Below are 24,171 nucleotides of genomic sequence, written 5' to 3'. Positions count from 1 at the left end.
ATGAGAATAGCGCTTCTCGGGGCACCCCCTTCTTCTCTCCTTGCTCTTGCCGTGGGCTCCTGGGTCATGAGGGTAGGAGCAGTAGGGCTCCAGCCGGGGGAGTAACAGTTACCTTAACCTGGGAACCAGGGTGAGTCAGGTCCAGGGGCACTGATGTATTCCCAGCGGGAAAAGGAGCTGATCATTATTGTAAAACCTGTCTTCTTGGAAACTTTATAGCCATCTGAATACAGTTTTCACTCATCAAGAGCGAGTTCATCCCGAAGCAGTCCTGTGGTGAGCTGCCTGGTCTCTTTGCATGTTCTGTAGACACTTCTGATTGGTTCATTAATCTGTACTCACAGTTCAGAATATTGAGGGTGTGGTGTGTTTCACCCTTTTCTGCATGGGTTGCCATTTTCCTTCAGTACACAAACTCAAGAACTAATTTGTCTGAATTGGTGGTTGCTGTATGAATGTGACGTAGCACATAATTCTTAAATGAGTCTGAATCTACTGCCATTAGAATTTTTTTTTTAATTTATTTGTAACTGTCATTTGGAAATTCTTTTTTTTCCCCCCAGTGGTGGTAATTCAGGGTGTGAGTTAGCTGCCCTGTCCTTTTTCTTTCTCCTTTTTGTCTCTACTTTATACATTGAACCATTCCACTTGCTTCCTAGCCCTTCAATCAGTGGAGTGAGAGAAGAAATGAAATACATCAACTTTTTAAAAATTGCTACATAAAACACAAAACTGGGATGATTCTAATTACCCAGTCTTTCTAGAGTATTAAAACTTGTTTTAAATTTATAAACGTAATATTAGCTTAAGGAAAGTACAAAGTAAAAGTCCTCTGCCCCTATTCTCCTGTTTCTGTCCCCCAAATGCAGCCTCTGTTTGTGTATGACGTTTGAACAGTATGCAAGTGATTCATGTATATAATGCTGCTTAACTTGTTTCTTTACTCACAGTATCTTTTCAAATCAGTATATAAAGATTTATTTTATTCTTTTTTGCGGGGGGACATTTAAAAGATTTTAAAAAATAAGTCATGTCCCTTTCTATTTCCACTGAGTGCCTCTTGGGGATTAGTTTTATGTCAGCACATTTTTTTTAATGGCAGTGTATCATCATTCTGTTAGTGCGTGGGCTGTCCATTTGAAAAACTGCTCCCATTTTGATGAGCTTTTAGGTTGTCAGATTTTTGTTTCAACAGATACTTGTACAATGAACATGCTTATACAAGTATATTTTTGTGTACTTATATGAGTAGATAGATCTGCATGGTAAATTGCTAATCATGAAATGATGGGAACCAAAGAGTATGTACATTTATATATTACCATATTACCCACCATAAAGACTGTGCTAATTACTGTTTTTAATAGAAAATAGTGACTTTTTTAGGAAACACCTTGTTATTCTTGATGATGTTAAAATTGGAGAAATTATTAAGCAGTGTCTTAAAGGTCAGCATAGGTTACTTTGTGGAGTAGAATAGGCAAGTTATATGGGCTTTCCTCTGTGTATATGTTTGACTCATTTTTCCTGCCATTTCCAAGTGACATTTATCAAGGATTCCACTCTTACAGTTAACAAAAAGTTATTAAAGGGATGTTTAAGGAGATAAAAGCTTTTTCACAGGAGGAAGTTTAGTTTTAACCCACCTGGTAATAAAATTCCATTTGGCAATTCTTGAGCCTGATGTCATTTTTAGTGTCCCCGCTGTGATGGTCCCTTGCCAAAAAAAAAAAAACTTACGGTAATGTTTTTAGTCGAGTATAGAATCTTGTCCTTGTGTGCTGGCTAAATGTGATTTCATTTGCAAGCTGGGCCTCAGAGTTAGTACCCCAGTGATGCCAGAATGGCTCCTTGGTGACGTCAGAATGGAGGCAGCCTGCACACACTGAAGGTGCGTCTTCCACTGCTGCTGAAAGAGCAAGGGGGCTGCGCAGTGATGTTAGAATACCTCCATGTGCTGCACAGGAGTGAGTAAAGGGCAACAGGAATCATCATTTCAGTGTCCTTGGTGGTAGGAAATTCTGTGTTTGACATAAATTCATTTGAGAAGATTATTTTTCTCTCCCAAACTAAAAGACAGTGTATTTATTGACTTAATGAATTATAAGATTATAATGCATTGTAATCAGTGGCTCCCAGAGGGCCTAGAGGTTTAAAAAGCATGAGGTCCCTAGCAGGTTTTGGCTAGTAGAGACATGCTTCACCCCCCTTTTCCTTTCATTTAACTTAAAAGGTAAAGTAAATACTATTTTAATCTTTGTGCTCTTTGGAACTATCTTTTGGTTTTGGGTGATTATTCATTATGCCTCAAAACAGCCTTTTGGTTTAATGGTGCTCAGTAGTGGTGCTAATTACAATCGATACTCATAGGGAGCATTTGCGTGTTTCCCAAAGCCTGCCTTCCTGTGCGTATGGTCACGGGAAGACCATGTACCTATGGTGAAACTGCATCTTTGTCATTATCTGCTTTTAATATCCGTAGTTTCTCGACGATGACACCGCAAGCATTGCGTCTTCTGGTTGTGCCAGCCGTGGGCGAAGGGACAGCGTGGTGAGCGTGTTCTGCATGCAAACACATCGAATAAGTTTTAAAATTGCAACACTGTGTGATCACATGAAATCTATTGCAAACTGAAATTTGCACTTGACAAAATGAGCATTCTCTTCAAATTTAGTTTATATGAATAATTTACCTTCAGAAATGTATTCCTGAGAATACATTTTCTCAGTGGGCTGTGTAAGCTTTCCTAATGACACCTCTTATGTGCTAGTCATTATGTACTTGACGGATTTTCACTTTTTATTCTTTGTTGCTGTTTTATGCACATGCATGTATATGCACAGTTCACCAAAAACAAAAAATCCTCAAACAAGATTAATGTTTCCACATTCTTTAAAACTCATTACTATGGATTACAAATCATGCTGCCATTAATTAGTAGTTTTCTTTGCTATGTATTTAACTATTGTTTATATGTCTTTTAAGACCTGTGAATTTTTTGAGTTGCTGATGGCAAAATTTAAAAATATTGTCTTAGAATTCAACTAGAGTTACAGTTGTAAAGGTAAGAAATAGCTACATTAGAATATAAATTATGTGATTTCAGGTTATTTTTTTTTTTTTTGATGAAGCAAGGAATTTTACAGAGAGCTGATGACATTTTTTCTATATTAAGAATTGATTTGAAAATTACATTGAGGAGAATGGTGTGTCAGCTTAGAGCTAAAAGAAAAAAAGAGAGCCCAATAACTGAGAGGCTATAATTCCGTTAAGAAATTAGAAGGCCATTTACTTTGAGTCATGTTTTGTGAAAGATTGTGAACCCAAGTTTTTCTTGGAAAAGGGTAACAGCAAGAGTCTGTGAGCTTTGTTGCCAGAAATACAGTGATTGAACTAAGACAGTTTTGGTTCCTTGGCAAGCCAGGTAGTGCTCATAATCACGGCTGAAGAGGAAAGAACAGTCCCCGCCACCCGCAAACACCCTGGAAAGTGATGGAGTGGAAGGGGCAGCAGCTTGGACCGTTGCTCCAACCTATTAGTTGCGTTAATAGTGATTTCTTTATTTATTATTTTTATTTATTTCTTTCTTTAATGAGCATGTAGTAACTATCTTTGTAGGTAGGCTTAATATATCACGTAAATGAACTATCAAAATTCTGAGATGGTGGGTACCTTTATAGTATTATATGTAAATTTAAGTTGCATTACTGTTACTGAAAACAAGAATACTATTGTGTGATCATCTCAGCTCTTCATAAAACTTCGTATTTGTAAGCCTTAAAGAAGGCATCTTTGTGGATGGGCTTCCAGATTCCTTTCTGGAAGAGAAGAGTTTTTGAGCTAGGTAATCAGACAGAGCCGAGGTAAGCAGTAGCTGATGAGTGAGGTAACAAATGTTCATTGATTAAAGCAATTATCCTTCAATAAAAAGAAAAAAATGTTCATTGTTTTTTAATTCAACAAATGCTTATGGAGTGAGTACCAGTTATATATGAGGCACTGTGTTAATTGCTGGGAATAATGTGGTATGCTACACAGGCCAGATTACTGACTTCATGGAGCTTACATCCTAATGAAAGAAATAGGGGAAAAAACTGGTAAAGGAAGGAACAAAAGGAGAAAGTAAACTAGAGACTGTGAAGAGAAAAGCAGGTGACATGATAGAGGACATTGAGTGGAGTGTGTGTCCCTTCGGGATGGGGTCATCAGAGAAGGCGTCTCCTTCTCTGGGAGGTGAGCTTTGAGCTGAGAGTTCTTAGGCCAGTGCCAACGGCTAAGGTGGGAAGAGACTGTTGTGTTTAGGAAACCAGAAAGACGCCAGTGTAGTTCCTTCGTTGTTTTGTTCTACAGTTCCTGGTCCTGAGAAGTATGAAAAAGAGGAAACTGTGGAAACTGGGTAAAAGGCACAATAAATACTCTGCAGGTAGTTCTGCATTCAGCATATATGTGCTTAACAGAGTCGACAGCTACAATGCATTAGACATTTGTGGAAAATAGTAGAGGCTTTAGGTAAATGCTGTCCTAGAATCCCTCGTGGTGAGGGTGATGCTCCTCTTCAGGCAGTAGATGATGATCTCTGTAGCATAGAACTCTGACTAAAATTAATAAGAGTTTATTTTAGGGAGCTGTGATGTCATTTTGGAACCCTTTACATTTCTTTCTTACCTTCTTGAGTAAGTAATCACAGCACTTCCCTCATTTCATTTCTTGATACTTTATCACACAACAAAAAAGGTTTCCCCTCATATGACAATGTTCTTATCGTTTTCTTCTCTCTCTCCTTAATGTTAAAGCATCTCATTTTCTTCTAACTGAAAGGTTTCTGCCGCTGATTATTTTAGCCGCTCCAATCGTAGGGGGAGCGTCGTCTCCGACGTGGATGACGTGAGCATCCCAGATCTGACCAGCGTGAGTGCAGCGCATGGGGACCCACTGTCTCAGGCTTGTGACTAACAGCTAATACAGTAGCTATTTTAAAATCAGAATTTAATTTGAGTACACTAGCATTGAATAGTTTTTTGTTTTGTTTCAAAATGTATACATTGATATGTTCTTATTTTTTTAACAATTTTTCCTATGGAAATTTTCCAGAAGCAGCCCGAACAATTATTGATATTTTGCTAATTTTGTTTCATCTGTTTCTTCCTCTTTCCCTCCTTTTTTTCCCTGAATTATTTTAAAGCAAGTCCCGTACATCATGCCATTTTCCAATAAATAGTTCAGTATGCCTCTCTAGTTAAGAACTTTTTTCTTATTTATTGTATCAGACCTAACAAAATGATAAAAAAAACTCCTTAAAACCATCTAATACCTTTCCCATATTTAGATATTCCTGATCGGTCTTAAATTTTTTCTTCTCTTTTCATTTGGTGAATCTATAAATTTTTAGGTGGACTTTGAAGGTTGAACAATAAAATGCACTACTTAGTAAAATGTCACTAATTAACCATAACTGGGAAGAATCCGAATAGATGTAAACATTTGGATTGTGGCGTTGTCTTTGAAGAAGTGCCTGCCCGTTGCTTTCACTTCATTCTGTGTGCTCTGTGCTCAGTCATGTCCAACTCTTTGCGACCCCATGGACTGTAGCCTGTCAGACTCCTCTGTCCATGGAGTTCTCCAGCAAGAATACTAGATTGGATTACCGTTTCCTCCTCCAGGGGATCTTCCCAATCAGGGATCGAACTGTGTTTCCTGAACCCCCTGCATTGGCAGGCAGATTCTTTTACCACTGGGCTGCCTGGGAAGCCCTCACATTCATTGGGAGCTGCATTTAGGAAAGAGTGTCCAGTAGAAACGCCTGGAGGCATTTACCTTAATGAAGGAACCCACAGCAACAGATGTCTGCCTGCCTGGTATTTCTAACAGCCTGATTTTCTGTCTGTAACACCTCTCTGTTGCTGACATTAGTGTTGTTTTTGTGTTGTTTTGCCCTTGAACCAACAACTGCTCTAGTTATCAACTCTTTGAAGCAGATGAGGCAGAGTTTCTTAACAAAAAATTAGACCCTTTTTTTAATGAAGAGATAGTTCTTTACATTTAGCACATCACAGATTGTATTTAAATAGCTACTTCTGAATGGCTGATCCTAGAAAACAATTCCAAGTGTGGTCCTCAAGTGTTCCAGATTGTTGGCTCTCAGAGCTGGCTGAGCAACAGCCCCTGTCTTGGCTTTCATCAGATCAAAGAATCTCTTTGCACCCAATAGAAGACTGGCTCCCAGGTCCTTCACCTGAAATATTGCCTATTTTATTAATTTGCTTATTAACCTGTTTTTTCATAGATATAATCAGTTTAATTTATTATGTACACCCTTTCTCTTAAAAACTTTGACTCTGTTTAGCACCTAATGTGATGTCTGAGTTACTGGTTAGGTCCTTTTTTAGGTTTATTTCTTCGCAGTTTATTTTAGTAACTTATACAGAAGTGAAAAGATTGACTTTATTTTTAAAGTCTTGCACTGCTGCTTCTAATCAAATAAAACTCTTCTCCCAGTAATTATCTACACATTTTAATAAAAATTATACATATTTAAGATACATAACTAATGATTTGGATTTGATACACATGTATATAGGCTTCTTGTTGTTAATTTAGTCGCTAAGTCGTGTCCAGCTCTTTTGCAACCGCATGGACTATAACCTGCCAGACTCCTCTGTCCATGGGATTTCCCAGGCAAGAATACTGGAGTGGGTTGCCATTTCCTTCTTTAGCGGGTCTTGCCGATCCAGGGACAAACCCTGCATCTCCTGCATTGGCAAGTGGATTCTTTACCACTGAGCCACCAGGGAAGCCCCCATGTAGGCTATGCATATCAAGTCATGCTGTGCACCTTATAACATAAGCACAAGATTCTCCAGAGCATTAGTTGGTAGACTTGGCCAGCACCCTGTTTTATAGCCTATGAGCCGCAGTGATTTTTATTTTTTCCTGAATGGTTGTCTAAGTACCTATGTAATATCCTTAATTTTGCCTCTTAGCACAGCCTAAAATAATAAAGTTTGTTCAAATGCCTTAATATAATACTCTTATCTCTTGATCACACAGTATATTGGATTTATGATATGGGTGACAGAAGGGTTGCTGCTTGCTGAAAGTGGCTCTCCATATCAGATATGCATAGCTCAGTTATATCACATCTCCAGTGTTCTTTTAAAAAAGAAATATAATTTAGAACAAAACGCATCTTTATTTCTAAACAACTCTTTCTATTTCTAAACAACACTTTCAAATGACGGTATTAAAATGTATTCACAACTAAAATTGTTTCCATTCAAAAAAATTCCGTTATGTTTTACCATTTTAGTAGGACAAAATTATCGGTCACAGTAGTCATATGCTGAGACATGGCCAATGGGCCTCTTCATCTGAGAATAAGAAATACCTTTCTTTGAAACAGAGGGTTTCGAAGATTTGACAAGATATGTATTCTAAGAATGGAGAAGGAAATGGCAACCCACTCCAGTGTCTTGCCTGGAGAACCCCAGGGACAGCAGAGCCTGCTGGGCTGCCATCTGTGGGGTCGCACAGAGTCGGACACATATTTTTCATGTGCTAATTTCAACAAATAATCATGGAGTTTGGACTTAAAGAGAAACGATCTGTGTTCTATGATGTTAAGAGCAAAGCATTTTCAGATTTCCCAGACATAGATAAGATAAAAGCATTTATCACCGAAATATAGAAAAGATGACAGTTGACACTTTGTTTACTGGTTGATAATTTGAAATTCTTGAAAGCAGCAGTGAAGTTTGCCATCATGTGCTCTTCTTTGCAGATTAACACGAATGTAAAATATTAGAAGCCTGTTAGCTAGCTTTCCATTTCCAACTATCAAGGAAACCCTTTTCTCGATTGGAAAAATACATATTTAATTATTTAGGAATGTAATGACATAACATGTACTTGAAAGTTTTTGAGAATAGTAAGCTGTCGTCAGTACTCATAAGCAAGTTCTGAGGTCTTTACTAATGATTTATTTTCAGTCTTCTTTTCTATCTCAGTTTAATTTGCTTGTTTTACAAAATTGTGGCCATATAGTATTATATAGAGAGCCTTTGTTTTCTGACTTTTCATATTACTACATTATTCATTTTTTCTGTGTTATTCATAAACAACAATTTTCGAAAAATCAGCCATAGTCACCATGTTTTACATTAGATCCTCAGACTTTATTTATCTTACAGCTGCAAGTTTGTACCCTTTTACCAGCAGCATTTCCTTCTTTTATACCTTAGCATATTAAAAATGACTCCATTTTATTCTGTTTAAGACCCTTTCCAGGGTCTGGTGGAGTCTGGGTCATCATTTTGAACACGAGCTTCTTGTTGCAGTGCAGCTCTGTGGACCTCCTGGGCATTTAGAATACCAGGTTTCAGCTCGCTTTTTGTCTAAATGGAAGGCTGGCATAATGCAGCACGAGGAGGAGAATTGGGGAGTCTCTGGCCAAGTCACTGCAGCCAAAACAACCGGGCTGCGGTGGGGCTGCTCTCAGTGCTTCTGCTGCTCCGCAGTCTGAAGCTTGGCGCGTGGTCAGCCTGGGTTGCGGCAGTCCTGTCAGAGGAGAGTGACAGCAGGAGAATCAGCCCTGTGGTCGACTGGGTCACTCATGCCCCCTCTTAACTGTAAGATTTCGCTCAGGTGTCTGCCTGTTAAGAAATGGATGGGTTGGGGGTCATTTGTTTGAGAGCGATTTAAGGGGACAGAATTTCAGATGGACCTGGAAGATTGTTTCTGAATGCTGCCTGTTTTTCTCTTTAACTCATTAGAAGAGAGTTGGAAGGTACTCTAAGGAGAATAAGGCAGTCTATTTAGATGTAGTATTTCTTTTGTTCTGAGGAATGACACGTTAAATATTAAGCAATATATTTTTACTAGTATAGACATGAGGAAGGTAATTCCTTCTTATGGCAGTATTTGCCAACATGAAAAACTATTGTTACTGCTTGTTTAAGACCCTTCATATGTGACTTTAAGAAGTCAAAATGAAGTAATGTCCATTCTTTTTTAAGGGTATTGTAGTAAGAAGCAGCAAAAATAATTCAAAGGCTAAGACAGGATTTATGTTCTGATTTAGTACTTATAGAAAAAGGTGTTTACTGAGACAGAAAATGAACATGATAAATGTAATTTTTAAAAAAAGAAAACTTTCAAATATGAGGAAGTTAGAGTGAAGTGATCTGAACTGAGCCAGAAATAATGATGTTTTGTGTTTTAATAATTAACTGAGGACAGTTTTCAAATCTCTTCTCTAGATTGGGCTGGAAGGATTATTGGTCTATAAGTTGGGGTCTGGGTATGTTTTCATTTAGTTAAATTTCTCTGTGATTTTTTTTTCTCCCTAGTGGTAATTGGGGCAGTATATACAGGTAAATAATGGGAAAAAATTGACAAAACTCAGATCTGGATCCAGCTCTGGGATTTAGTTGTTCATCCTTCAGCAAGATCTAAAATTTCTCTTTCCTCAGCTGTACAGTCAGAGTTTTAGGCGAGACCTTTAAGGTCCTTCTCTTCTCGAAACACTGACGGAAACGACCATAAGGCCTGTCTGTGAGAGAGGATAGCTAGTTATGCCATCTCCAGACAGTAGGATACTACACAACTGTTAAATGAGGTCAGCCTGTAGGCGCAGAAGAAGTGTAGTTCATTTATTCACTCATCTGACAAGTTCTCAGTCCTTCTGTATGCCAGGTGCTATTCTTGGTGTTAGGAATACAGAAAAGAACATACAGACATGAAGTTTACATTAAAGAGAGAGATCAGATACTAAATAGATTAATAAGTATCATGGGGTCAGGGAGTGATAAATGCCATGAAGAAAAATACTTTCTCTAATCTCTGAAACATGGTGAGGGAAAAGAGAATATATGGGATGTGCTTGGGACACCACTGTTAGAGTTTTGTAAAGACTTGGGAGTAGATTGCCCTTGAGGGAAGCACATGCCCTTTGTGCTGTCTGATTTTCTTTTTTTAGATACTTGTGCATATATTAGTTAAAAAGCAAAAACCAGAAGCATACAACCAAATCCTCGGACTGTGGAGAATGTTTTTGAGGATACACTTAACATGCTGTAGTCCAGTCTGAGCTTTTTTGGCTAAGTGTGCTAGCCTTATCTGTGTGTCCTGTGTACTAATAATGTAATAAAGTTTATTGGCTTTTGGTTTTATCAGACTTTTTCTTCTGACATATATGAGTATTTTTGTGTGTGTGTAACTTTTGCAATGCTAGAGTTTACATTTATATGTAGTTTTCTTTTAATTGTTTCAAATACCATGAAAAGAAAAATCTATGCAAAAGTTCTAACTTTTTTCATAAGGATAGCTTGCTTACGCTGTCTTCCTTGAATAGGAGTTGAAGTTAACATCTTGTCTTCTGTGTCCCAACTTTTATTTCAGTTTTAGTATGTTTACTTTTAGGATCCAAATATCAGTTGAACTTGGAGAACTCAAATGGTGTCACTTCTTTTTTTCTTCCCCCTTAAAAAAATCAAAAGGCTCAACATCTTTTCTGATTTTTATCTCTGTTCTTTTCTAGTTGGATGAAAAATCTGATAAACAGTATGCTGAAAATTACACAAGGGTGAGTATATAAATTCCTAAAGAAATTAAGTTCTCGAGGTCACTAGCTTACTTTCTACTACTATTTTATTCTTGATTTTACAACAGTTTAACTCATGGAGTTACTGTTCCTTTCTTCATCTACTTCCTGTCCTTGACCCCCAAATTCCTATGCACTTGAATCATGTGAAGCCTTGGGAAGAGAGGAGACACTGCATTTTATTTCCTTGCATGTCACCTCTTAAACTTGTGGCTGCTCTTTTGATTTTCGGTCCTCTAGAATTTCATCCTGAGAAGAAACCATTACAATGGTTTGCCAGTTCTGTCCAGTAGAAATATAATGCAAGCCACAAATGTAAGCCACATGTGAATCTTCTAACAGCCACACTAAAATAGTAAAAGGAAACAGATAAAATTAATTCAAATGATATATTTTATTTAACCCCTATGTCCAAAATATTTTAAGCATAATCAACATGAAAACTTATCAGTGAGATATTTTACATTCTTTTTTCCACATCAAGACTTCAAAACCTGGTGTGTATTTCACACCTGAGAAAGAACTCTGTGTTTGGAGCAGTCACATTCCAAGTGCTCAGTCACCGCATGTGGCTAGTTGTCTGCTGAACTGTCTGCCCAAATCTCTGCCGTTTATTAATTCAGGAGCATCATCCACAGCTGAGGGCAAAATGCTGTTGCTCTCAGCTGCAGACAGTGTCTGCAGCTTTTATCAAAAAGTGTTAGGAAAAGAAAAGGTTCTAAAGAAGCAGCTTCAGGAACCTGATAATTAGCATACCAACAGAGCATTCTGGAACTGTTCAAAATCAAGCTGATGTCCTCACCCCAGCGCTGTTTACAGTACAGTAAAGATAAACTTAGAAAACAGACAACTCTTCACACGAACTGTTTCCTTCTTAGTGATTATGAATCCTAGATTCCAAAAGAGTGAGCAAACGCAGTTGTGCTGAGTATGTCTGGGCCCATCTCTGGGTAACCCCCGTTTCCCCCCGCCCACCAAGTCCAGTCTGAACTGCTTGTGGACTGCATTCGGTAACTTCTTATCCACACTGCGTTAGAGCTCTTCCTGTCACCCTGCCCCACTTTTAGCTTCCACAGCAATTTATTTTTAAAGAATTAAGACTTAAAAGTGTCATCTGTCTTTTTCTCTAGCCTTCATCTCGAAATTCTGCCTCAGCGACCACCCCTCTAAGTGGAAACTCATCCAGGCGAGGAAGCGGGGATACCAGCAGCTTAATAGACCCAGACACCTCATTAAGTGAATTGCGGGTAAACCGCCATTTTGGTTTGCTTTTTATAAACATTTTTTATTTTTGGCTTCTTTGTAGTATACTAGAACCATTTAACATTTAATGTGACTTGGTAGGAAGGAAAGAAGTATGAGTCCTTTAAAAAAAAATTGTTAATACAGTTCAAGAATGTGACTAGGGTCTGAAAGGAAGGAGATTAGTTAATTCTCTTCTATTCTCTTTCCTGAAGATTTGATGGTATTTGGAATGAGCTCTGCTAGTTTACAAATGCCAAAAAAACTTTCTAATGTATATAAAAGTCATCCTTTCAAATAATTGGCCACATTTTAGATGGAAAATATGTGGATGTACGGGAAACCAGACTTTGGGGGTTATTAGTCTTTTGAGCCATTATAGTATTATTTGGCTGCTTGAATACAGTTATCGCTCAGTTTCATGATAAGACAAGTATGATAATATTTGGGATGACAGAAATACCTGAGTAATGAAAGCTCATTTAACCCATTAGTTGAGCCTCCAGTCTCATTAATAACCCTTTCAAGATATCTATGAATGTCTATTTGCTAAGCAAGCTGTTTGTAAGGAACGGGGCGAGGATGGTAATAAAAACTGCATTTATTCATTCATTCAGCATATATCGAGCACTTGGCCCCATAGGTTCAGGCAGTAAAACATACTTTGGAAACCTGAGGAATTCACTGTTTCACATGGAAGACAAGTGGATATAAACCAGTAAAGCCAGGTGGTGTGGTACTACCATAGTAGCAAGAGTAAGGCTGTTAAGGGAATTCAGAGAAGCATTGTCTAAATTGGAAGAGATAATGAAAGGCTTTTCAGAGGAGACAAGGAGTGAAGGAACAGTAAAAATTAACCAGGCAAAGAAGCCGAAGCGTGAAGGTGTTCTCTGATAAATTCAGAGAACCAGAAGGTTATCTGTGTAGCAGAGTTGCCAGAGGATAGGATGGAAAGTGGGGATTCGTAATGGATGAGAGAGAAAGCTGGAGGAGTACTGATGGGCCACATCTCAAAACACTTTGTGTGGCCGCCTGAAAGGAATTCAGGTTCACCCTGACAACAGTGGGATAAGAAGCAGGGAAGCGCTGCTATCGGATTTGCATTCCTAAAGGTTGACCACAGGCTGGAAGAAACCTTGGAGGCAAGAACTGTTCCTCTGTGGTTGAACAGTGGGGAGGAGATGAGCAAGTCAAAACTGTAATGGGAGGAAATGCAGGCAGCTTCCTCTGAAGAGAGTGTTGGAGACTGGAAGTTGATTGGCCAATAGTGTTAAGAGAGGGTTTTTGTTTTCTTTTAAAGGCAGCCTTAGTATTTATTTTCATGGGTTGGATTGAGCCAGTAGAGAGAGACCCTGAAGTTAAGAAAGGAGAGGAATAACTGAACATAAAGTGCCTGAGTAGGTGAGAGGAATGTCCAGATAAGGTTGGGGGGAGGTGGGCGCCCCTTCCCCCGACACAGTAGAGGAGGAGGGAGGGACCGTCGGTGACCCAGTCAGATTGCAGGCCGTGAGGAGCAGGAGTCTGCTGTGTGATACGGGCAGCTTGTACAGTGGGCTGAGGATTAGCAGAGGCTAGGGGATTGCTGCAGTGGCAGTGGCTGTGCAGGAGGCGGCCCAGGTCACGCTGGCTCTGACTCTGAAGGGGCCCTTGTTGTTGAGCTCTTAGTACCAGGCAGAAGCATGGGGGACGCAAAGTAAATAAGCTCAGCTCTTGCCTTTAAGTGCTGTTTTCTAGTCCAGCGAAAGACAGGAGAATGGGGCCTTCCAGCGTCAGACTCAGCTTGTGCTGCCATTTACAACCTCTTGGAAGGAAATGAGCTTGTATGTCCTAGTATCTGGCTCCTAGTAGGCCCTCTCTGGTGGCTCAGACAATAAAGAATCCGCTTGCAGTGCAGGAGACCTGGGTTCTATCCATGGGTTGGGAAGATCCCCTGGAGAAGGAAATAGCAACCCACTCCAGTATTCTTGCCTGGGAAATCCCCTTGGACAGAGAAACTGAGCGGGCTACAGTCCATGGGGTCACAAAGAGTCAGACACAACTGAGCGACTAAGCACAGCACAGCATAGGCACTTGATAAGTGTCTGTTGAGGGAACTGAGGAGTAAAAGACAAGCCCACCGGGGAGGGAATGAAGAGGCAGGGGAAATGTTTATGTGATATAACTCTGTGCAGCGGGCCATTGTTCCTGCCTGTAATTGTAGTTAGGTTCAAGGGCCTGTAGCTGTTATTTCCAACCTAAATCAACCATCCAGAATAGATCTTACATAGCAAGATTGGGTACAAGGGAGACAATATTTTCCATTTAAAATTTGACCTGCTTTACTTTTTTTATAAGGATTATGGTAACATTTGGAGCAAAGACTTTTGTCATCATTTAAATGGTGTCCTCAGGATAGACTGTCTCATTTGACATTGTATTTAAAAAGGTTTGTGTTTAATTTCCCTCCCTTTATTTCTCTTCCTCCCAAATGAATTGTGGGCAGTAACCAAGTCATTGGAAGACAACTTGGTTCATACCTGGTTTTACATTTTTTAAAAACTTCTGCATAACTCAGTAAAATTTTCAGCTTGTAATTAATTTGCTACATATTTTACTAGTTCTCGGTGAAGTGTTATACTCAAAATTATTTAAATGATTTATACAATTTTCAAAATTGTGTTTTAAAAACTGTTATAAGCGATAGCTTTTGTCCATACACAGCCCTGCCCCCATTTGCTAATATTGCTTCAACAGGAGTCAATGCCAAGAAAATTTTTACTCTGTTGAATTGGTTACTCTAGGGCCTTCCCAGCCGCAGCATCACCTGTGCTGTTTGGAGTGGAAGCCACGTTTGTGTACTGTGACTTCTCTTCTTTTGGTCTGGTCTATTCAGAAGTAATTCACATTTTCATGAATCCTTTGAGACTTTGCGTGTGGTTTTATGCAATGGTTCATTCCTATGTCCTGCAGGATATCTATGACCTTAAGGACCAGATTCAGGATGTAGAAGGGAGATACATGCAGGGGCTTAAAGAACTAAAGGTATCAGGGCCCTCTCTGTAGCCCAAGCATGCTGTCTGTGCGCAGAAGTGTCAGTAACGGTGGTTTCACGGGTTCTCTTAACCCCACTGCACATGGCTTTACTAACAGTGTTTGTCTTTCAAGCATGTGCTTAACCTGCAGTGAAAGGCGAACTTCCAGTCTCTGCTGATATTTACGTGTGTGGTGTAGTTGGTGGAATATTCAGCAAAAGGTAGCTGGACTCAGTTTTTAAACCTTGTAAAATGCTTACATATCCCTTGTGTCTTAGCCTTACGAAATTGAGTTAGGCAAAAACCTAAGAAATGTTCTAAGAATATTTTTTTTATTGAGAATTAAACCTTAAAATTCTTCCAAGCTAAATAAAAGAGCATTGCCTATTTCTGTCACCAAATGCAGTCAGTGTTAGAAATAGGAGGAAGAAGCATCTGAGAGAGAGAGCATTACCGTAAATAACCCCTGTGGTGGAAAGACCCTGAAGCACGAGGACTGTGTTTTGGTGTTGTTTTTACATATAGGTCAAAAAGGGTTACACACATTCAGTGCCTTAAAGAATTTGGAGGCAAATTTAAATAGGGATCTTCCCTGGTGGCTCAGATGGTAAAGAATCTCCCTGCAATGCAGGAGACCCAGGTTCAATCCCTGGGTTGGGAAGATCCCGTGGAGAAGGGAATGGCTACCCACTCCAGTCTTCTTGCCTGGAGAATTACATGGACAGAGGCTATATTCCATGGGGTCACTAAGAGTCAGACACGATTGAGCAACTAACACATTCACTTTTTACATGGTGGCAAGAATGGCTACCAGTTTTCCAAAGAAGTGTAGGTGTGTGGCAGACCTTTTAATTATAAATGGCACTTGATTATCATGCTCTTCCCTGTGTTTCCTTAAGAAGTCCAGGTCTAATATTATGAATTACTGTAAGTTTCTCTGAACACAGGTAGTTCCCTATTTAACATAGACACCAGGCCTCTAAAAATGTGTAAACAAGGCATTCAGAAAGGTGACTTGGGCAATGCCCCAGGAGCACAGTATGAACCTAACAAGCAAAGGCTTTGCTCAGCTGCCCTGGCGTGACTGGACTTGGGCCAACTACCAGCCAGAACCTTCATGCGGGTGATTGTGGCCCAGAGGCACACAGTTAAGACTCAGGACCAGAAAGGGGGGGAGGCCTGTGGAGAGCATTCCTGGGGCGCCTGGACACCACGGACAGCCGTGTGTGGGCACTGGTGACATCAGGAGAACCCCAGTCAGTGTGCCTGTGTGCTCCCGTAGCCTTATTGCTCTCCTCTCCAAGTTTTGGAGCTATGACTTGGAAATATCTTAGATCAAGGGAACAAATCCAGGACTTTTCAGTCAGTACATTCATTTTAAAGTATTGAGTGTAACATAATGTATCAGGAAAGCAAATGATTGAGAGGAATTCTTACTTGTTTTTCATTTTATTTTGAACATTTTCCTCTTTTTGACCTACCATTTATTGCATTCTTTGAAGGATACAGAAAACAGATTCACCTTATTTGAAACTCTGAATAGATAAGACCCCTTTTCTTAATTCATAATTAGTGTATAATTGAACTTGACTTCAGATTATGTTTATCCTTGAAATGAGTCTTTTAAACAGAAGAAAAAAGTCATTTACGAAATCATCCAGTTGGTGGGCAAAGCACAGTGGTTGTCGGTGTACCTATATCCTGTTAAAAAAGAATGCTGGGTCATTGCTTATGACATTATTCTCAAGTACGTCTGCCTGTGAGGGGTGTTTTCCCACTCCAACTTCCATCCATCATCACCTGGATCTCATTAATAGCACAGATTGCTGGATTCTACTCCCAGATTTTCTCATCCAAAAAGTCTAGGATGGGGTTATTGAAAATTTGCATTTTTAGCCAGGTCCTAGATAATGTTGTTGCTTCTAGTCTAGAACCTACACTGAAAATCAATTCCTTAGATACATTTAAGTAAACTAATTCCTTATGGGTATCACTGTGTGAACTAGATTAAAATCATTAAAACTACTTGACACTTAAACTAGTCCTCTGTGGTCTGTTGTTTAAAGAAAAGTGACTTCCATACATTTTATGTCAGTTTTACTTTATATGTTGTATCCTTGCAGCTGCTGCTTACACTGCCTCAGATTCTGGTGTTCATGCAGTCACACCCCATTTTGTGTGGGACTGAGTTGTGAGGATGACTTTTCTTTTTCTTTTTTTTTCATTTTTGCTAGTTGTCTCTAAGATGGATCAGAATCATTCCAAATTCTGTACTGTATGGAGTTGGCCTAAAAGTTTGTTCATTTTTTCTGGGAAAAAACCCCAAAACATTAATATACTCCTGATTTGCAAACAGTTAAGTGTATGTGTTTGTGTATCTTTATTAAGGTAAAATTCACATGCCATAAAATTTACCTATTTAAAGTGTACAGTGTAGTGGTTTGTTTTTTTTTTGCATAGTCACAGAGTTGCACAGACATCACCAGTTTTACAGTATTTTCATTACCCAGAGAGAAACCCCATACTAATCAGCAGTTGTTCTCCATTCCTTCACTCCCAGACCACTAGTCAGTGTTGTCTTTTGTGATTGACTTTTTACTTAATGTTTTCATCCATGTCATAAGATTCATCCATGCCATAACATGCATCTGTGTGTGTGTGTATGTATGTGTGTATATATGTAAAAATTGCTGGGTAACATTCCAGTGTATAGATTTACTACATTTTGTTTATCCATTTATTAGTTGATAGGCATCTGAATTGTTTACAGTTTGGATCTATTATGAATAATGCTGCTGCAAACATTTGTGTCCAGTTTTTTGTATAGATATATCTTTTCATTTCTCTTGGGCAGATTACCTAGAAATAGAAGTGTTGGGTCATATGGCAGCTCTATGTTTAACATTTTGACTTGCTGCCAGACTGTTGGCCCGAAGCAGCTGCACTCTTTTACATTCTCACTAGCAGTGTATGAGGATTCTGGCTTTTCCATTTCGTCACCAACACTTGTTATCTGTTTTTTTGATTATGTTTACTAGCCATCCTATTAAGTCTGGAGTAGTATTTCATTATGGTTTTGGTCTTATTTCTTTAATTAATGATATTAAGAATATTTTTATATTCTTTACCATTTTATACCCTCTTTGGAGGAATATCTGTTCACATCCTTTCCCATTTTAAAATTGAATTGTCTGTCTTTTAATTCTTGATTTCTAAGTGTTCTTTATATATTCTAGATACAGGTACCTTATCAGACATAAGATTTACAAATGTTTTCTCCCATTTTTTGCATGGTCTTTTTTATTTTCTGGATGATATAGTTTGTAGCATAAAAGTTTTTAATTTTTATAAAGTCTGTTTTTTTCTTTTGGTTTCATGTCTGAGAAACCACTGCCTACTCCAGAGTCATAAAGATTTACTTCTGTGTTTTGGGGAAAGAGTTTTATAATTTTGGCTTTTAATTTAGGACTGTGATCCATTTTGAGTTAATTTTGGGGTATGGTGTGAAGTAGGAGTCCACCTTTATTTGCTTGCATGTGGATCTCAGTTGCCCCAACATAATTTATAAAAAAAACTATTTTTCCCACTGAGTTGTCTGGGCACCCTTGTCAAATATCAGTTGATCATAGATGTGTAAAGGATTCTGGACTCTCAGAACCCTCAGTTCAAATATCATTGCTCTTTTATTTGTTAACATTTGCATCAGCATTTTAAAAATACAGAAGTGATGATCTTTTTCTATGTGAAATGTTTTTCTTTTTAGCTTTAAAAAGTTGCTGGGTAATAGTAATCTACCAAAATAGAAGCAGCTATTCAAAAATAGACTGTAAGCTATTTTAGGCAGGAAACTTTGAAGTATATAAAAATTTAGGCATTTAGTGGTAGCACTTTTTGGGGGGCGGGGAGGGGGGCTCACAGCCGAGCTTATGTTATCTGAGTTCCCCAGCCAGGGATTGAACCCAGGCCCTGCAGCGAAAGCATGGAGTCCTAACCACTGGACCACCAGGGAATTGCCCTGGTAGCTCTTTTTAAAAAAAATAATTGTTTTTGTGTCGCTTATTTTAAATGGCTAATATTTGAATAATTTCCAGAGAAAATGTGGATACATTTATTAATATCATGGAGAAGAGGAAAGTACTGAAAACACAGATCCAAGAAATGGTGAAATTCAAAGGAGTATGAAATTTGCTTGTATAAAAAGAGGCTATATTCCCTGTCATTGCATTCAGAGTACCAGATAGCTTGTTGTTGAAACTGCAGGAGTACCATTTCTGAAAACGTGAAGGAGCCTTCATTTTGTGACTGTTCCCGTGACTCCTCCGTGTTGTCTGCATGTCTTCGTCTTTCAGAGGCTGCACCGCCGCTTGTTTCCTTGGGCAGCGGAGAGCCCAGGGAGTGCTTGCAGTGGTACTCTTGGCTTTCTGTCGTCCTCCTGCTTCATGTGCTTGTTACTAAACAGCGTTTCCAGAGCTGCTTGTATTTTGCAAAAATGCATCTTCATGTGTCTGTGCCAGGGCTATAGGTGATGGGTATGTTTGAGATGTTAGACTGATGACTCTGACTTTCATTTAGGAGTCTTTATCTGAAGTGGAAGAAAAATACAAGAAAGCCATGGTTTCCAATGCACAGTTAGACAATGAGAAGAACAATTTGATATACCAAGTAGATACCCTAAAGGATGTTATTGAAGAGCAGGAGGAACAGATGGCGGAATTTTATAGAGAAAATGAAGAAAAATCAAAGGTAATTTGCTCATTTTACATCATGCCTTTCTCTGGGGTCAGAAAATTAAAACCTGCTATTTAAAAAGTACTGTTTTCTTCTGTAAAATGGGGCCAGTAATACCTACATCATAGTTCTGTGGTGAGGGGTTAATGATTATTACTGCCTATAAAGTGTTTACTTGGCACATAGTATGTGTTCAGTGAATGGTTGTTAGTATTATCGATGAAGAATAAAGGAGAATTAACATTTTTTCTTAAGTACTGGGTTTGATGGAAGAGGCCAGGGTCCCGGGGAATGGTATTTCCCTAAAAACGGATTGGTGCAAGGAGATCGACAGAACACGAGACTGCCATTCCTGGAATATTCTTTTTTAATTTTTATAAGATTTAGTTTATTTTCATAAGGGGGAACTTATCACATCCTTTAGTTTCTGAAAATAGAATGCAGTTCAAATTTTATCTTTATTTTCTGTCTCTTAATTTGACAATTACAGTGAATTACTTCTTCCTGTTATAACTGGAACTCCACAAAGCTCCAAAGGCTTTCAGTGAGATGGCTCGTTTTTTCTCTTTTCTTTTTTTCTTCTCTTCTCTCTTTTCTTCTCTCATTTTTCAAGAGAACCTGTTTTCTAAATGATTGGGGAGAAGTCTTTAACCAGTTATTTGGAAACAACAGTGTGGAGATGTGGATCAGAAATCAGCAGATGTTTTCTTTAGCGATTTGTAAGCTGTATTGTTAAAATGTGCAGATGGAAAATAAAAGCCACTGCCCAAGGCCTGGTTTTGCCTTTTGACAGCCGCAGGAAACAAGTTGCATTCCCTTAAAAGTTTATTGGATTTTTTAAAAAGTGCTGAAATCAGCCCAAGCAGAACAGATGGATATTACTATGAAGAAATAAGTTGCAGTACATTGTATTAAAAAAAAAAAGAATTTAGGAAATGTGCTTTGGTGAATTGTTAGAAGCAATAACAATCTGTATTTGTACATAATAAAGGGAGAAAAGGTGTTAATATAACCTCTAAGGGACCCACATTATTACTGTAGACTCTCTAGGGATTTCTTGAGGACTGAAAATGCTCATTCCAGTCTGTTTTTGTCACTTCTACAAAGTGTCACGATGTATTTGCAGCAGGGTTAGGGGAAGGTGACTGCAGCCATGAAATTAAAAGACGCTTACTCCTTGGAAGGAAAGTTATGACCAACCTAGATAGCATATTCAAAAGCAGAGACGTTACTTTGCCAACAAAGGTCCGTCTAGTCAAGGTTATGGTTTTTCCTGTGGTCATGTATGGATGTGAGAGTTGGACTGTGAAGAAAGCTGAAGAATTGATGCTTTTGGACTGTGGTGTTGGAGAAGACTCTTGAGAGTCCCTTGGACTGCAAGGAGGTCCAACCAGTCCATTCTGAAGGAGATCAGCCCTGGGATTTCTTTGGAAGGAATGATGCTAAAGCTGAAACTCCAGTACTTTGGCCACCTCATGTGAAGAGTTGACTCATTGGAAAAGACTCTGATGCTGGGAGGGATTGGGGGCAGGAGGAAAAGGGGACGACAGAGGATGAGATGGCTGGATGGCATCACTGACTCAATGGACATGAGTCTGAGTGAACTCCAGGAGCTCGTGATGGACAGAGAGGCCTGGCGTGCTGTGATTCATGGGGTCGCAGAGTCAGACACGACTGAGCGACTGAACTGAACTGAACTAGGGGAAGGAAGGCTGAAGAGGCAGAGTGCAGGAGATTTTTAGGGCAGCAGTGGAAGGAAATGGCAGCCCACTCCAGTGTTCTTGCCTGGAGAATCCCAGGGGTGGGGGAGCCTGGTGGGCTGCCATCTCTGGGGTCGCACACAGTCGGACACGACTGAAGTGACTAGCAGCAGCAGCTATTCTATATCATACGTTGTACATGTATCACAACTCACAGAACGTACAACACTGAGCATGAACTCTAATGTCAGCTATGGGCTTTCAGTGACAGTGACATGTCAGTGTAGGCTCACTGATGGCAACAAATATATCCCTCTGGTTTAGGATGTTGATAGCGGGGGAAGGCTGTTCTGGGAGTGGGGAGGGGGCTCAGGGGTATTTAGGAACTCTGTAGTTTCTGCTGGATTTTGCCTTAAACTCCTCAGAAAAATAATGTCTATAAACAAAAACAGTAGGATAAGAAGACTTGCATCTAGATAAGGTGATAGAGGTTTCTGGGTGTTTTCATATTGATGACAGCGGCTCATTGACTATGTGGTGATGTAGATGGGCTCCTCTTTGATTCTTCCTGTATCTCATCAGCCAGTTTTGGAGAGTCCAAGCCATCGTACTTTTCTTAGTCCTTGGACTCTCTTTCTACCTTGCCACACATTTTTCATGTCTGCTTCTGGCTCTTGCTTCTAACAGAAGAAAAGCTCATGCTGTGTATTGAATGGTCAGTACTAAAATGAGTTCTTATCTATCTACTCCAATGACCTTGAGCATTAAAAAAAAAAAAATCCCTATGATAAGCTGTTTTAACCAACTTCATTTTCCCTCCTGTTATTTTCTAGGATATAGAGATGTCTTAGTATACATAGAGTTGTGGGGTTTTTTCAGTTTGTTTTTGTTTCTAAATCTTGTGTTTTTGACTTTGAAAAGTCTGTGTGTGTTTTTTTTAATGCCCTGGGAATCTGCTTCAAATACGGTGATGTAGAAGACTTTGTGGGCATGTCTGTCTCTGATGCACCTTCAGCCCAGCCTCTCTTCTCCTAAACAGATACTGCCTCATACAGGAGATGTTCCTGTTTCCTTTACACAGCAATATTCATGCCACCTTTCAAAATGTCTTTCGTGTTTTCTGCTGGGATTATGGTAACTGCATCTTACGTATTGTGTCTATACTTCAGGGACAGAATGCCTGGTTAGGAATGTCTGCATTATAGTAGGGAATTCTTTTTCTTTTTTTCCTTTCCTTTTTTTTTTTTTTACAGTTTATCTGAGATATAACAAAATGTTCTATTGCAGATTTTAAACAGACCCGCCCCCCCAAAAAAAAGAGAGAGAGAGAAGCATATCATGAACTTTCCTGAACCCCATCACTGACCCCAAACAGGCCATCAGTGCATAGCCAGTTTTACCATGTCAACTCCCCCCACTCAGTTTGTTTGAAGCAAGTCCCATATTTTAATATGAGTTTATTATTTTATTTATTTTTGGCCACACTGTATGGCTTGTGGGATCTTAGTTCCCTGACCGGGGATTGAACCCAGATCCTGGGCAGTATTAAGTACCAAGTCCTAACCACTGGACCGCCAGAATATTCCTGAATTTAATATGAATTTAAACATGTCCTCTCTTTTAAAAATATAATGGCAAGACCTTCATACTATATATATCCTGTCATTGTTAAAATTTCAGTTGTTTCAAACGTGATAAATGATTTTTCTTTTTTATACTTAGAGTCTTGGTGAGTTGCACACATTGGAGTTGGCTGTCACGTCTCACAGATCTCTATTTATAGGTTTCCTTTCATCTCTTTTTCTCTCTTGTAGTTTATGGGTTCAAGAAACTGGACTGCTGTTCTTAACAGTTTCTGACAGTCTTGGGGATTTTGCTGTTTCATTAACATGGTTCTCTACCATGCTCCTTTTTCTTCTGTGTTTCCTATAAATAGTTAGGTTTAGAGGTTTAATCACACGCGGGTTCAGTCTACTTCATAGGTTCTTTTCCTTCAGGAGGCCCAGGTATAGGGCATCTCTGTGATACTGCAACAGGGTGTCTATATCTACTAGTTGATTAGGGGTGGCAAAATAACATTCTGTTTTTATCTTTACTGTTTTATTTTTCATCATTGTTTTAAAACAGCTTTATTGAGATAAAATTCACATACCATATACTTCATCTATCTTAAGTATACAGTTCAGTGGGTTATTTTGCATCTTCACAGACAAATGCAACCACAACCAATTTTGGAATGTTTCATCACGTGAGCAAGCAGCCCCGTACCCTTCAGCAGTCCTCTCGCTCAGCCCCTCAGCCTCGGTAACCACTGCGGGTTCTCCTCTCTGTCTCTGCTGTAGAGTTAGTTGCCTTTCATATCAGTGGAGTCATATACTATGTAGTCTTTTATAATTGGCCTCTTTCACTTTGGTTAATATTTTCAAGGTCATCTGTGTGGTACATGCATCTGTACTTCGCTCATATTTATAGCCTAATATTCCATTGTATAGATACATACCGTGTTTATCCATGCGTGTATTGATGGACATTTTTTTTCACTTTTTATCTGTGATGAATTATGCTGCTGTAAACATTTGTGTACTGGTTTTTTTGTGGGAACATTCGTCTTTCTTTTAAATATTATACCTAGAAGTGGAATTGCTGGGTCATCCGGCAGCTCTGTGTTCAAACATTTAAGGAGTAACCAGGCCCTTTTCCAGGTTGCAGCGCCATTTTCCATTCCCTCCGGCCGTGTGTGCAGTTTCTGATTTCTCCAAGTCCTCACCATCACTTGTTCTTATCTGAGTTTCTTCCTCGCCATCCTAGGAGATGTGGCTTTGGAATGCATTTCCCTGATGACTAATGATTTTGAGTATATTTTGATATGTGTAATGTTTGTACATCTTCTAT

At 39.1% G+C, this 24,171-nt stretch overlaps 1 protein-coding gene across 26 annotated transcripts in view; it reads left to right on the top strand.

The window, feature by feature from the left end:
* The window catches only part of LRRFIP2 (LRR binding FLII interacting protein 2), a 109,920-nt gene that overhangs the window by 63,956 nt on the left and 21,793 nt on the right, over positions 1-24,171 (top strand). For 10 of the 26 annotated variants that reach the window (XM_027522946.1, XM_027522942.1, XM_027522937.1 and 7 more), the window contains 7 exons: positions 220-276; positions 2,483-2,551; positions 4,820-4,909; positions 10,536-10,580; positions 11,729-11,845; positions 14,790-14,861; positions 19,424-19,594. In XM_027522946.1, coding sequence (XP_027378747.1) covers positions 220-276; positions 2,483-2,551; positions 4,820-4,909; positions 10,536-10,580; positions 11,729-11,845; positions 14,790-14,861; positions 19,424-19,594 — 621 coding nt within the window. The remainder of the gene's footprint in view (positions 1-219; positions 277-2,482; positions 2,552-4,819; positions 4,910-10,535; positions 10,581-11,728; positions 11,846-14,789; positions 14,862-19,423; positions 19,595-24,171) is intronic. The other 16 variants (XM_027522957.1, XM_027522955.1, XM_027522953.1 and 13 more) reach the window with 5 other exon arrangements.

This window comes from Bos indicus x Bos taurus, chromosome 22 (genome assembly GCF_003369695.1).
Source record: "Bos indicus x Bos taurus breed Angus x Brahman F1 hybrid chromosome 22, Bos_hybrid_MaternalHap_v2.0, whole genome shotgun sequence".
Taxonomy (NCBI): Eukaryota; Metazoa; Chordata; class Mammalia; order Artiodactyla; family Bovidae; genus Bos; species Bos indicus x Bos taurus.
The sequence above is the reverse complement of the archived record's forward strand: the minus strand, read 5'-3'. Positions and strand labels throughout refer to the sequence as shown.